The sequence below is a fragment of the Lepisosteus platostomus genome, chromosome 19, assembly GCF_059453375.1.
Source record: "Lepisosteus platostomus isolate fLepPlt1 chromosome 19, fLepPlt1.hap1, whole genome shotgun sequence".
In the NCBI taxonomy this organism is placed as follows: Eukaryota; Metazoa; Chordata; class Actinopteri; order Semionotiformes; family Lepisosteidae; genus Lepisosteus; species Lepisosteus platostomus.
Genome location: NC_142629.1, coordinates 1,644,771 through 1,658,442, shown reverse-complemented (window position 1 = coordinate 1,658,442; position 13,672 = coordinate 1,644,771). Strand labels below are relative to the sequence as shown.

The 13,672-nt window shown below is 46.1% G+C and overlaps 4 protein-coding genes across 4 annotated transcripts; all 4 read right to left on the bottom strand.

Moving 5' to 3' along the window:
- Positions 1-1,140: 1,140 nt before the first annotated feature.
- On the bottom strand, positions 1,141-2,127 carry LOC148644825 (hemoglobin subunit alpha-2-like). The gene is made up of 3 exons (XM_088612612.1): positions 1,963-2,127; positions 1,663-1,870; positions 1,141-1,370 (listed from the first exon to the last, which is right to left on the bottom strand). The coding sequence occupies exons 1-3, from the start codon at positions 2,055-2,057 to the stop codon at positions 1,242-1,244; spliced, it is 432 nt and encodes a 143-aa protein (XP_088468738.1). The 5' UTR covers positions 2,058-2,127; the 3' UTR covers positions 1,141-1,241.
- Positions 2,128-5,820: 3,693 nt separating this feature from the next.
- LOC148644824 (hemoglobin cathodic subunit beta-like) lies at positions 5,821-6,824 on the bottom strand. Its single transcript, XM_088612262.1, has 3 exons — positions 6,665-6,824; positions 6,188-6,410; positions 5,821-6,094 (listed from the first exon to the last, which is right to left on the bottom strand). The coding sequence occupies exons 1-3, from the start codon at positions 6,754-6,756 to the stop codon at positions 5,966-5,968; spliced, it is 444 nt and encodes a 147-aa protein (XP_088468388.1). The 5' UTR covers positions 6,757-6,824; the 3' UTR covers positions 5,821-5,965.
- Positions 6,825-8,761: 1,937 nt separating this feature from the next.
- On the bottom strand, positions 8,762-10,013 carry LOC148644823 (hemoglobin subunit alpha-like). The gene is made up of 3 exons (XM_088612267.1): positions 9,853-10,013; positions 9,292-9,499; positions 8,762-9,004 (listed from the first exon to the last, which is right to left on the bottom strand). The coding sequence occupies exons 1-3, from the start codon at positions 9,945-9,947 to the stop codon at positions 8,876-8,878; spliced, it is 432 nt and encodes a 143-aa protein (XP_088468393.1). The 5' UTR covers positions 9,948-10,013; the 3' UTR covers positions 8,762-8,875.
- A 1,598-nt stretch (positions 10,014-11,611) lies between these two features.
- LOC148644822 (hemoglobin cathodic subunit beta-like) lies at positions 11,612-12,556 on the bottom strand. Its single transcript, XM_088612261.1, has 3 exons — positions 12,398-12,556; positions 11,978-12,200; positions 11,612-11,884 (listed from the first exon to the last, which is right to left on the bottom strand). Exons 1-3 carry the CDS (start codon positions 12,487-12,489, stop codon positions 11,756-11,758), a joined length of 444 nt encoding a protein of 147 aa, XP_088468387.1. The 5' UTR covers positions 12,490-12,556; the 3' UTR covers positions 11,612-11,755.
- Between the last annotated feature and the right edge of the window lie 1,116 nt (positions 12,557-13,672).

The window sequence follows — 13,672 nt, the reverse complement described above, 5'->3', positions numbered from 1 at the left end:
AACCATTGAGCTCTGAAAAACAGAAAAGACAAGACCTTACGCAAAGGGTTCTGGGAGTCCTGGGCAAGCAGCACAGCCACGTGTTTGAGGCTAATACGTCGGGCTTCGGGCTCTTTCAAATGAAATGAAAGGATGAGATCCTTACATTTGTGTTCTTAAAAGGTCTTTAGAGATGCTGAGAACCGCTTTATCCTGCTTATATCTGTCAGTTTTTATTTATTTTTATTTTGCTCTGGAGAAGAAGTACCTCGGGAGGTTCAAAGTGTCAAAAATAAATAATCGATTTTCACTTGTTTCTGGATTCAAATAAAAAGTGCTGTAAGCAATGTATGTATGTTGCACAAAAATGGTCTAATGCTGTCCCCTCTTGGTTATTGTAGCTCTTAGTTCTTTAGTTCTGTAAATTCTAGATATGAATGCTGCTTGCTGTTTTAATCATGCTAGGATATATTTATTTTGTATTTTCTCATGCATTCAACTATTAAATATAATTACGTCTCGCATATATATAATGGTTTACACCGTAGAAGAGTTACTACTTCGCCTTTGGATGTTCAAACTATTTTTGTGCATTCAGTGTTTGGTGGAATCCGTGGAGTGTAATTCATTGCATTAGATATTTTATCTCTTTTAGTGTCTTTAGTATTTTCCGTGCAAAATGTCTGGCAGACATTAATTGGTACGCATTGGTGGGGATATTATTTGACAACTGGATATAACGTCTATTGCTTCTTTTAATACTCATATGATATTTTTAGTGTTTGGTCAAGTACTGAACCATTGTATCCAATACTATTTTGCACAAAGGTAATGTCTTATACCGTAGAGAGTGTATTGAAGAGAGACAGTTAGACCATTACGGTTATAACCCGGAACTGTGATTCGTCTGTAAGACGAATTCAGTCTTTGTCCATGTCTTTGTCATGTTGTCTCCAGTCTTTGCCTAACGATCATCTTTATTTTCACCACTTAAGTTGGGACTTTTGCTGTCAGTTTGCTGAGAATGAAAACCTTAAAACCAGTGCAAAGGCTCCCAACGGAATATACACGTTATGAAACTACCTACGTGTCAGTTGCAGAAAAGTGTTATAAAACTGGGATTTGGTGAGAACCGGGCAAAAAACACACGTAGGCGGAAACTTCATTCACTGCATTATCTTTATTACTGTTTAGATAACATCTGACTGACAACGTTTGACAGATCCGCAGAATTCTGCCCGATGCTCCTCCGTGTCTGCGCCTTAGCGGTACTTCTCCGCCAGAGCCAGAGACAGAGCGGCCAGGAACTTGTCGAAGGAGACGTGAATCTCGGGGGTGAAGTCCGCAGGGAAGTAAATGGCCAGAGCCACCAGGATGTTGTGGGACAGAATCTGGAAAAAACATTGAGACACACATTTCAGACACGCGGCACACGGGCTTTTCTACACAGACCGCACAGCATGGACACTTTGGACACTAAAGCATTTTACACGGGCGCACAGCACCTTAAAACGTTAAAACGCGTCCTGCACAGCTGACCTTTACACTTTCAGAAGTATCTGGACACAATTCACCCAGAAGTGTTAGTATATGAAATCAGACAAAGCCGTCAGACTCACACTTCTCGAGTGTCCGCTCCGTTACGAGCTACAGAAACGGACCCGGCGCTGAGGGGTCACCTACCTTGAAGTTGGCAGGGTCCACACGCAGCTTGTAAGCGTGCAGCTCGCTGAGGTGGCTCAGAAAGCCTTTGAGGTCGCCGAGGTGGCCGACAGCATCGCCGACGGCGGTCATGATGACCTTTCCGTGTGCGCGCACCTGAGCGGACCCGGCGCTCAGGTCACTCCAGTGGGCGAAGTAGGTCTTGGTCTGGGGGTAGACGATGAGCGTCCTGGGGAAGAACAGGAGATACACGGTCAGATGCAGTCTACAAAAAGAAAACACTGAAGTGTGTACTTTATCAAAGACAGGAATGAGCCTTACCTGGACAGAGCCTCGTTGCCGATGTCCTCCAGCCTGCCAGAGGCTTTGGACCAAATCGACTGGACATGCTGCTTGTCTTTGTCGGAGAGACTCATGGCTGCGGCTGTTTCGGCTTTTCCACCTGTATCAAAATACGCGGAACGGAACCTGCTGGCCAGGGACCTGCCAGGAGCTCCTTATATTGCGCCAGCAGCGCCGGCTCAACCCCTCTGAGCTAATTTCATTGGCTGCGGGAAGCCTGCCTTGGGCAGGACGCAGGAAAAACCATGACATAGCGAAATCCGCCAGCTTTTGGGTGATTCCGCCGTCCGCACCAGCACCCCTCGTCCCCTCCACACAAAGAGCACACAAAATGGATGGGGATAGTGTATACTGTATATATATATTTCACAAATTGCACACATTTGTTTCTATTTTCCTAAAGGATCAAAGGTAAAATAGAATTACAGGGCTTTTAATTTACATCATAATAAATATAATTGATGCATGTTCATGGTGGAGGTGGGGGGGGACGGTCCTGGAGTTTAACCGTGAGTTAAACTCCTGTTACGTCCCCAAGCTCTGGAACTCTCTGCCCAAGGATATCAGAGAATCACCTTCTCTAAACTCCTTCAAATCCAGACTCAAAACCCTCTTCTTTAGAAGAGACTTTACTTAACTGGTTCCATTCTTCACCCCTCTGCTTTTCTTAGTACCACCCTCCACGGTCTCCTCTGTATATTGTCATTGTGTTTTATCTTGTGTATTCTTTTTTGTGGTCATTCTGTAAAGCGCTTTGGGAAGCCACCTTTAAAGGCGCTATTTAAAATAGAGTTTATTATTATTAAGAAGTTTCGAAATTCAGGGCTTCTTATAATAATCCGTACATATACATGTCTTACCTTACAGATCACATCACATACCGCATTTAATTCTGAGGCGTTTACGTGCTGTAAAGGAAGTTCTAATTCCCTTCATTGTCCACCTAAAGGCGAGAAAGGTACAGTATCCCCAGTGAAGCAGGCGGCTGTGAACTACACTGAGATGTAAGGGGAGACCTGGAAGGTTTTCGCGCTGTCAACTGCCACACTCATTGTAAAATAAAAAAAAAACATGACTTTTTTTCACAATCCTGTTAACTGTTTTTGCAAGGTTTTGTAGTGCATCAGGGCTACGGTTTATGATACACAGCCCGGTGGAGGGAGGTTTTAGTTTAAATGTACCCTATTGCTTCAGAAAGCTTCGTTTCAAACGGCGCGTCTTCCGTAAAGAGGGTGCGCTACTCTGATTCTGGACAACACCTTTGACACTGGGATTTTTTTTCCCAGCTGACCTCTCTGACCTTTCTGGACGTCCGGCCCTGCCTTGCGCCCGCGTTTGCCGGGCAGGGTTCCGGCTTTATCCAGCGTGATCAGATCGAGCTTGGAAGGGGGGGTCGCTATCCTGGGGCGAAGGGACGGCAGACCTCATATATCGGTACAGACATAGGCGCCGTGTTCCTGGAGGGCCCGGGTGCGCTCCGCACCCGAACCGCTCCACAGTAGCTATGTACGCGGTTACATGTATACAGGCCTGCTTATTTAAGCAAAGTTGGCTACATCTGTGTTTGTTTTTCACTAAGTTTTAAGGATCAGTTTGTTCTATCATGTTACGGTGCACGGGATTAAAACGTGAAATTCTTCGACATCTCGCACGGACAGGGGCAGATGTTACTTCATACTGACTTCAAGTATTTAAACTTGTATTTCACACAACCAACGTGGCGTTTCCTTCTTATGTTGAAGCTGAAGCTGATTAAAGACTCATTTGCCCCGTATACACTGATTGCATAGTTGCAAAATCTGTAAATGTGTCAAAATGGAGAATGACTGATATATTTCGTACATTAATGTTATTCTTTTCGTTATTATCATTCAGTGGATGGGCGTTACGTAGTGAAATTTGACAAGGCGTTTATCTTCTGTTTCAGATTTGGGTTCCACCCATTTAATCGTTTCACACCCTTACAGCGCGCAGGTGCTGGTGTTTCGGAGAGCTACAGTAGATACAGGGGATCATCTCTTCCAGACACGAACTCCAGAGATACACCGGGTTTCTGCTTCATTAGCAGCATCCGAACCTGGCCAAAAGTCAGTGCCTTAAAATTCATCCCCCTTCGAATGCTGTGGTATGTTATTGGATGGCAGACGAGGTATACATACTACATATGACATACATGTCTTTAAAGTGAATGTTTCAGTCAAACCTTAAATGCGCAGCCTGAATGGGTGAAATAAATGGGTGAAATAAAGTACATTTGAGCTAAAACTGCGAAGAAATATACTGTACTAAAAAGTGTGTTGACTGAATCCTTAAGTAGCAATTACAGCTCCGAATCTTTTTGGATAAATTTCAGGCAACTTTGTACGTGGGGAGATTGTAATATTCACCAATTCTTCTTCCCAGAGTCACTGAAGTTCGTGGTTCCTTGGCTTAGGTTGATGGACAGCGATTTCTTTTTACTGATTTTCTATCGTGTTCAAGTCACCAGGCCAGCTAACACATCCTAGTGAGGGCTGAATACTTCCAGGGGAGTATAAACCACTAAATAAAGACTGAGGGGCAAACGACTGACGTTCACATAGATATATATACAGTATAAGTAGGCTATAAAGGCCCATGGGGGAACAGGGGGCAACGGGGCACCATTTTTCTTGACCATCCGACACTGGAGGTGGAGGTGATGTGGTCAGCATCACGCTCCGGCTGGCCTGTTCCCCCCGGAAGGATCCCCTACCTGGGATTGAACCCGGGACCTTCCAGTCAGGAGCTAGGTGCCCTTGCCGTCCATAGAGTATAGACACATACGCGTCCAACCGCCATTATAACCCAGATGATAACTCCCGACGATGACAGACGACGGGGTCCCGTCGCGACAGGCCAGTGGGCCCAAACGGCCAGTCGCACTTTAAATGGAGGTGAAAGAAACGAGAAGATGGAATCGAAGATGTGCAGGTCTCCTGTCAGCCCCGGCGTGGAACTCTTTCCCCCTGGGGAGCGGAGAAGATGAGCAGCAGTGTCAGGAGAGCCAATGGCAGGAGGGGCTTGACGGGGCAGTGCTGGCTGTCCTTGTGGAGTTCGCATGTTCTTCTCGGGCTCGCGCAGGTCTCCTGCGGTGCTCCAGCTCGGCCACACAGTCCATAGTGGACATAGTGGGCCGGTGTGTGTGTGTGTGTGACTGTGTGCGTCCTCCAGTCTAGGGTGTACCCCACCTTGCGGCCATGCGCCCCAGGGTACACTCTGGGCCGCTGTCCCTCGGAATTGGATAAAAACGGGTCCTGAAAACGATGGGATCTATTAATGGAAGGGCACCAGAGAAGATAAGAACAGAAACGTGTGTTCTATGGGGGCCCAGCGGAAAATATGGCTGAAATATATTTCTTCTAATGCAAAATGTATTATAAAGAGTGTCAGACTCTATAATGTGATTATATGATTTATAACAGGCAATGCAATTGTGTGGGTTACGTACACGGATTCTCAAAACCAAGCATGGAAGTTTGAAAGGCTTCGTTTGAAAACCAGTCCTTCACAGTCTTTTAGCAATGAATGGAGAACGCCGCAACTAACAACGTAGCAAATAGATTTTAATTTATTTAAAACATCCCTATTTAGAAATAATGAACAACGAGAGTAATCGTTCTTATATAATATTTGAGTTCACAGAATTGAAACAGTTGGAGCCCTTTGATTACACAGTTGTAATGCTGAGCCAAAATGTTTTATAAGTTACACAAGTATTTAAGCAACTAAATATCCTTAGATTTTTGCTTTGAATGATTGAATTTGCTTGGAATAATTTATGTTATTTATACGGAGTTAAAACATGAAACAAGAAAGTTTTTCGAAGAATGCGGTTTATTTTTATTTTATTTTTTTTAATGAAGTACAAGTTATTATTTCCTGTCAAAGTGACAGCGGATTTAAGTTAGTCGGTCGTGCGGCTCCGGCGAGAGTCTGGACCCTCGCGGTCTCGTCTGTGGCTCTAGTGGTACTGCTTGCGCAGGGCGGCGATGACCACGTCCAGGAACTTCTGGAAGGCGGCGTTGAGCTCGACGGTGAAGCCGGTGCCGAGCTGGGCGGCCAGGACAATGGTGATGCAGTCGCCCAGCACCTGCGAGAGAAACCGACAGGAGAGAAGTTAATGGAGCCGAAAATACTTGTTAATGCACAAGTCCCGGGAGAGGCGCCAGCCGTCCCGACTCACCCTGAAGTTGTCGGGGTCCACATGCAGTTTGGTGGAGTGCAGCTCGCTCAGGCTGGCGTAGTTCGCCGTGATGTGCTCCGGGTCTTGCACCGCCTTGTCCAGCGCGCCCAGCACGACTTTGCCGTGATGCGCCACCTTGGCGTTCCCGAGGATGGCGGCGGCATTGGTGAGGTTCCCAAAGGCGCCGAAGTAGCGCTGAGTCCAGGGGTACACGATCAGAAGCCTGATGAAAACCATCAATAAACCAATAGGAAATGAAGACGGCCATTTTCAAATATCGAAAGAGACTTACACCTTTATTACACCCCGGTTAGGAAAAAGGAAACGTACAGGACCACTTGCGCATGCATAAGTAGTTACCAAGCGTATAGTGTTTATGTCCGTTCCCTTAATTACTTCGTTTCCTCGCAAGGCTGTGTATTTAGCGAACACTCTTTAAACTGCATGCACGTAGCAAAGGACATCATGGCGGCTTACCTGGCCAGAGCCTGAGGTCCGACTGTGTCGACGTTAACTTTCCCCCAGACGGTCTTGATGGCTTTTGCTTCGGCATCTGTGAAGTGAACCATGGTGGCGGCGTTTTGGGTCTTTGGGGTTCTACTCCTTCCTCAGAGACTCCCATGCTGCCAGGCTGCGGTGCGGACCTTTTATGGACCGAGAGAGGCTCCTCCCACCGAACTGCCGAGTTGTGATTGGATGACGGGCGCCAGACTGGCAAGACGGCAGCGCGCCAAAACCTGGCCGAAGCGCACGTGTGAATAGGCTTGGCTGTCGGCCTCTCTGAGAGTAAAGACCGGAATAAAAGCCAGATCAGTTCAGGTGGGCAGCTGCGTCAGCATGCGTAGGCTGCAAAGGAACAAGTAAAGGTTTATCCCGTGCTGAAAAGAGAAGAAGGGAAACACAACGTTTTCTTCGACACCACGAAGAAGGCTCCACAGCCGAAATGTTGTGTTTTTTTGTCTTCTCTTTTCAGCATGGAATAAACCTATTAATTGTTCCTTAAAAGCCAGAATGCCTAGCAACGCTTGAAACGATTTCTACATGATTGCATTTGAAGAATCTGCCTGTCCTGCAGCTTTCTCTCTGTGAGCGTGTAATGTGCCCCTGGTATTTGTGCGCGCACACCAATCCGGGTCCCACCCAGGGGACATCCTGCGGCACTGTGTGTGTCGGGTTAGGCTCCAGCTCTCTGCTTCTCTTCACTTGACAAGGGATTTTCGGGTGGATGCCTATGTTCTGACTATTTCAGGGGTTCTGGTCCTGACCCATATACTTGCTGGTTTCTGTTCCAGTCCAGATCTCAGTTACACTGTTGAAACCTCCATTGGCTCAATAATAAGACTGATTTCTGACCGTTTTCAGTTCGTAAACATGCTGCAGGTCGCCCTTTAAATACTGTATGTTGCAAGCAAAGGAAAACCCCACACGTTTGAGTAGAAGACAAACTGTCCCCATCAACCAACTTCTTAGTTCAATTAAGGCTTCAATTAGGCAATTAAGCTGGGTCGGGGTGAAACCCAGGCACTTCAGGAACAGGACTGTGTTCCCCTGATATAGTCAAACACTTATTAAACCAAGCAAATGGGTTGACAGGACTAATCTTACAAAAAGCGTTCAAAAATATACAGGATATTAGACTGTACACTTCTATAGCAAAGGTAGTTTTAAGTATTTCTGACTACAACAGCATACTAATCTATACTATACTAGCGCCTATGAAAGTGGTTTAACTTTTTGAGTAACGTTACCTGCAATGGTTCGTACACTTGCACGCAATCAATTGAGGGACTTGTTGATTGGGATCGTCCACGTTGACCATCTAACATTCAGAATTAGTCCACCAATGAATCGCTCTCTTCAGTTGAGCATGAAAGTGTTTCGTTGTTGTTTTTTTGGGATTGGGGTATTTATCTGTTGTGGATGAATCGATCACCGGCTTGTTTAGTTTTAAATATTTAGAATCGGTTTTTATTCTTGTCCGGCTTTCTGGCCACACGGTGCTGACCAACGCCGAGAAAAGAAATTATCACAACACAGTATTGCCGCGCAGTCAGTAAACAGAGCAAAGCGCCGTTTGGACAGCGAGCCTTTCCTGAGCACAAAGCTGTCAGAAATCGGATTTATCTTAAAACCACATAAGAACGCAAGAGTCCCACTGCACGCGTTATCTGAGCTCGCACCCCTTCTTATCTGCCATGCCCTGTTTTTCAAAAGGATTTTACACTTAAGAAGAGTTAGCGTGGAGCCGAAGGGTGTTCAAACGTTTCAAACCCCTCCAGTATTAGCTATACGTAAGGAGAGTGTTTTATGAAATTCGTGTAGTGTGTAATTAATTTATTTCGTATTTATATACAATATTTCTGGAAAAATGCTATATTAAACTCAACATGTTTTGACCTCTTGATATGTTTAGTGCTGCGTTTACTACAATTATGATCTATGTTTTTATATCTGCTCAAGATACCAATTTTGCACAAGGTTTTACACCGTAAGTAACAAAACACCTGGGCTACCTGTACCTGCACAGTACAGTAAACCTGGAATCGAGTGAAAATTAGCACAAGGATCACACGGTTCTGGAATCTTTATTGTCTGTTTTATTTTGTCATTGTTTAGATAGCATCTTTGTTGATGTTGATGTTCGACAGATCCGCAGAAGTCTGCCCGATGCTCCTCCGTGTCTGCGCCTTAGCGGTACTTCTCCGCCAGAGCCAGAGACAGGGCGGCCAGGAACTTGTCGAAGGAGACGTGAATCTCGGGGGTGAAGTCCGCAGGGAAGTACATGGCCAGAGCCACCAGGATGTTGTGGGACAGAATCTGGAAAAAACATTGAGACACATTTCAGACACGCGGCACACGGGCTTTTCTACGCAGACCGCACAGCATGGACACTTTGGACACTAAAGCATTTTACACAGGTACACAGCAGGAACAATTTAAACGCGTCCTGCACAGCTGACCTTTACACTTTCAGAAGTATGTGGACACAAGACACCCAGAAGTGTTAGTATATGAAATCAGACAAAGCCGTCAGACTCACATTTCTCGAGTGTCCGCTCCGTTACGAGCTACAGAAACGGACCCGGCGCTGAGGGGTCACCTACCTTGAAGTTGGCAGGGTCCACACGCAGCTTGTGGGCGTGCAGGTCGCTGAGGGCGCTCAGAAAGCCTTTGAGGTCGCCGAGGTGGCCGACAGCATCGCCGACGGCGGTCATGATGACCTTTCCGTGCTTGCGCACCTGAGCGGACCCGGGGCTCAGGTCACTCCAGTGGGCGAAGTAGGTCTTGGTCTGGGGGTAGACGACGAGCATTCTGGGGAAGAAAGGAGGTAACACACATAAACACATCAGTTAGCAAATATGTATTTTGATGTAGCTTATACACCAGTATAGATTGCATTAACAGTCAAACTGTTATCCCCCGAGTACGGACTGTATTTATTCCATATCCAATTCAGAGTTTATATCTCGAAAACGATAGCTCTATATACATTTAAGAATAAAGTCTAAACATTAAAAGAGTTCCAATAAAGGTATCCTGCATAGTATTTATTTTTAATCGCACTAATGACAAAATAAGGTCACATTTATATTTCGTTGCAAGTATTTCGATTTTACGCGTGTTATTGCGAGCGCGCACGTTATTAAAGAGCGGAACTGAGTTACCTGGACAGAGCCTCATGGCCGATCGTGTCCACCTTAGCAGAGGCTTTGGCCCAGATAGCCTGGACGTGCTTCTTGTCTTTATCGGAGAGACTCATCGCTGCGTCTGTTCGGTCTTTTCCGCCTGTACTGGACTTCAGGGAACAGAACCTGCGGCGCACAGACAACGGGGGCTCTTTATACGGTGCCCGCTACGCACACCCACCCCGATAAACACTCCCCCGAACCCCGCCCCCGAATGCAGCTCGCTGGCCGTGTATGCAACAGTTTGGGCTCTCTCCAAAAATACATCTTTCCAATTTTCGGGGCTCTCGACAAACAACAGATAATTTTCGAGGAGGGGTGATTATCAGCCCTGCACATATTAGTCCCCGCTATGTGTGTAATTCTCTGATATGTACTATAAAGTATGACATGCAACGTATTGCTACTGTATGTCTCACCGAAATTGTGAATTAGGAATTAACCGCACAAATTACAGTTAAATTCACTCATGTATAAAGCACAACTTGATTTTTTCCAGCTTAATTAATACATAAGCAAAGCTGAGTGACAGGCATTTTTTAAATTAGTATAAAAGCTGTTTTCCTCCTTAGGTGAGCGTGTCAGATTTAGTAAGCGAATTACTAATAGGGATCGCCTGTTTTCTCGACCACACCGCTACCTTCACCTACGAAATTTTGAAACTTTGACATTGAACTGTCAATTGGAGGGGGGAGTGTTGTTTAATAGTTTATCAACTATAGCTTCAAAAAAAGCTTTTGAAGTCTTCGCAAAAGTCAGGTCCTGTGCGTGAAATATAAACACCTGAAGAAGGCTCCACGGCCGAAACGTTGTGTTCTCTTTCTTCTTTTTTTCAGCAGGAATAAACCTATTACTTGTTCCTTTGTAGCCTACGCATGCCGACGCGGCTCCCCACCTGAACTACTATAAACGCGCAGATGGCGTTTCAGGGTAGTCGGCTCGCGAATTAGAGCACCTTCTCTCGAAACGACCACCTCTAGCTGAAAGGTCCTCAGTTTTAACCCGGGTTACGGTGATCGTTGTCAAGTGCGCGATCGTGGAAAGAGCCGTTGTCGTTTTTGTTGTGGTGGTGGTGGTGCGAACGACAGAAAAAGACGGTGAAATTAAGACGTCCCTAGCTCAGGTGAAAGATTCACAGCAGTGCGGAGCCGCTTAGGAGGCGCACAGCCTGTTCTGCACAGAGCACAACTCGGGTTCCTGCGGGCTCTGCTCGGCCACAGGCGATTGCTTTGTGGGGAGGAGATCAAATTCAGCGCGCAGCCTTGTTTCCTCAGCCTGCAAGGCTTTCGTGTGGTTTTACAGGCTAGTTGTAGAGCCTACGGACGGTGATCACTAGTGTAAGAGACCACAGCGAAAACCTCGAGAATGTGTATTGGATCCACTTTAGTGTAATTACAACACACATTACACCATATCAAATATGAGGTGTGTACCAGTCTCGAAAACGCATTGGGAGTTTGCGAAGAACACGCACCCGAATATGCACCATTTTTTGGACACTTAAACGTTTTATTATTTTTTCATCATAATCCATAAATATTCTTACTAAAACCATCGACTGAACACACGGAGCAGCTGGTTGAGGACCAGGTTGAGTTGGAAGGGTGACGGGCGAGACCCGCAAAATGAAGTGGCCCTTCAGCGGAAAACTTTCCCTCTTGAATAACCGAGCTGGTTCCCCAAGTATTTTTTATAGACTTCTTTATTTAGAATCACAAAGAAATAATCGCCAAAACGGTTTCGTATAATGCTCATAGATTTATTAGATCTTCATTTTATCATACAAGCAGTTATTTCTTCTCACACAGGAGACCCACAGGGAGACGGTTTCGCGGCTGTGGTTCCGGCGAGAGTCTGGACCCTCGCGGTATCGTCTGTGGCTCTAGTGGTACTGCTTGCGCAGGGCGGCGATGACCACGTCCAGGAACTTCTGGAAGGCGGCGTTGACCTCGACGGTGAAGCCGGTGCCGAGCTTGGCGGCCAGGACAATGGTGATGCAGTCGCCCAGCAGCTGCGAGAGAAACCGACGGGAGAGAAGTTAATGGAGCCGAAAATACTTGTTAATGCACAAGTCCCGGGAGAGGCGCCAGCCGTCCCGACTCACCCTGAAGTTGTCGGGGTCCACATGCAGTTTGGTGGAGTGCAGTTCGCTCAGGCTGGCGTAGTTCTCAACGATGTGCTCCATGTCGTGCACCGCCTTGTCCAGCGCGCCCAGCACGACTTTGCCGTGATGCGCCACCTTGGCGTTCCCGAGGATGGCGGCGGCATTGGTGAGGTTCCCAAAGGCGCCGAAGTAGCGCTGAGTCCAGGGGTACACGATCAGAAGCCTAGGGGAAAGCAGAAATGGAAAATAAGCCTACAATAAAAATAACCTTCAAATGATCATTACCGTTAAAAAATGGGTTACAGAAAATGTCCTGATCCAGACGCTGTTTAATCAAATTCTGGAGAGGTTTAAGCATATTAAAAAAAAGGCTGGTACTGTTCTCTCTGGGTGTGTACCCTGCGGTGTCTGGTATGTTACCTGGCCAGAGCCTGAGGCCCGACTTCATCGACGTGAATTTGGCCCCAGAGCTTCTCGATGGCGTGGCGTTCGGCGTCTGTCCAGTGACCCATTGTGAAGGCGAGGTGGTGGTTCTGGATGTTTCAGATAACAATCCTGTGCTCTTGGAGGTCTGTAACCCTCTTTATATCCAAGCGGGACGTCTCCGCCCAAGACGAGAGGCGAGCTGCTATTGGTGGCTTCGTCCCAACCGCCTGCAGACCCAGATCTTCTGCCAAAACGGTTTCAGCCGCGGAAAGAGCTTTCGGAATAGAGTTAATAATTACCACGCGATATTCTGACTTTACCACAAGTGAAGCTGAAACCACACTTCAAATATTGTTCACAAAACAAAATCACGAGTTCAAATTCGCAAGACCCCATTTTCACCATTCCAAATTCAGTCTATTTAATTCATTGGGCACTGACATTTTTTTTCTTCCCAGATGAGCTTTTATCTATGATCATGGTAAATGGTTTATGCCCGTTTCTTACTGACCGCAAGCGTACCTCCGGGGCTCTGCTAGCACCCCGCTGGAACAATTGCTTTAGAAGTTATAATTCTTGTTTCAGAAGCTCAGTCGCACACAAAAAGAAAGTTAGGCGAAACAGCATGCCCCTTTACCTGAAAGAAAGTGAAGCGCGTATGTTTCGAGTTTTACATATAGCAATGAACTCCACACGGCAAAATAAGTTACCATTTTCGTCACCTAAAAAGGTTGCAAACGAAAACAGGCCGTCAGGATCGGTACGTGTTTCATCCGAGATTCTGACCCCGTCGTGTACCCGCCATAAAATGGCGGGGAGGCTTGTTCCCGATCCCCACAACTCTTTGTGTAAAGACGTGTCCCCTGTTCTTGTTTTTAAATGGATTTCCCCTGCTTCACGTTGTACAGCCCACTCCGAAGAAAGTCGTTGAATTGAATTTGTTGATACCTGTGAGGGTTCTGGCTATATCTTAGAAACACATTCGCTTCAATACAATATAGATGAAACACACCCTGGTATATATAATAATTCTCATTATTGCGAATCCGTGTAAACTCTCCGTGGTATATATATATAGAAATTCCCATTATTGCGAAACCACGCAAAATCTCCCTGGTATATATAATAATTCTCATTATTGAGGGTGAATATGATGACTTGTTCGATGCAGGCACAACATGAATCGGTAGAAGCAACTTTGGATGCACTTTTTATAATAAAAAGTTAAATGTTGACGATTTCAGGTGCAACGGATACATACCGGGTTTT

What these genes read in the sequence shown, in the direction of transcription:
- LOC148644825 (XM_088612612.1), bottom strand. Translation starts at nt 2,057, where the DNA reads ATGAGTCTCTCCGACAAAGACAAGCAGCATGTCCAGTCGATTTGGTCC. An exon ending in GGCAACGAGGCTCTGTCCAG is followed by an intron (nt 1,871 to 1,962) that starts GTAAGGCTCATT and finishes GTTCTTCCCCAG; the next exon opens with GACGCTCATCGTCTACCCCC. An exon ending in TGGACCCTGCCAACTTCAAG is followed by an intron (nt 1,371 to 1,662) that starts GTAGGTGACCCC and finishes TGTTTTTTCCAG; the next exon opens with ATTCTGTCCCACAACATCCT.
- LOC148644824 (XM_088612262.1), bottom strand. Translation starts at nt 6,756, where the DNA reads ATGGTTCACTTCACAGATGCCGAAGCAAAAGCCATCAAGACCGTCTGG. An exon ending in GGACCTCAGGCTCTGGCCAG is followed by an intron (nt 6,411 to 6,664) that starts GTAAGCCGCCAT and finishes GGTTTTCATCAG; the next exon opens with GCTTCTGATCGTGTACCCCT. An exon ending in TGGACCCCGACAACTTCAGG is followed by an intron (nt 6,095 to 6,187) that starts GTGAGTCGGGAC and finishes TTTCTCTCGCAG; the next exon opens with GTGCTGGGCGACTGCATCAC.
- LOC148644823 (XM_088612267.1), bottom strand. Translation starts at nt 9,947, where the DNA reads ATGAGTCTCTCCGATAAAGACAAGAAGCACGTCCAGGCTATCTGGGCC. An exon ending in GGCCATGAGGCTCTGTCCAG is followed by an intron (nt 9,500 to 9,852) that starts GTAACTCAGTTC and finishes TTTCTTCCCCAG; the next exon opens with AATGCTCGTCGTCTACCCCC. An exon ending in TGGACCCTGCCAACTTCAAG is followed by an intron (nt 9,005 to 9,291) that starts GTAGGTGACCCC and finishes TGTTTTTTCCAG; the next exon opens with ATTCTGTCCCACAACATCCT.
- LOC148644822 (XM_088612261.1), bottom strand. Translation starts at nt 12,489, where the DNA reads ATGGGTCACTGGACAGACGCCGAACGCCACGCCATCGAGAAGCTCTGG. An exon ending in GGGCCTCAGGCTCTGGCCAG is followed by an intron (nt 12,201 to 12,397) that starts GTAACATACCAG and finishes GCTTTCCCCTAG; the next exon opens with GCTTCTGATCGTGTACCCCT. An exon ending in TGGACCCCGACAACTTCAGG is followed by an intron (nt 11,885 to 11,977) that starts GTGAGTCGGGAC and finishes TTTCTCTCGCAG; the next exon opens with CTGCTGGGCGACTGCATCAC.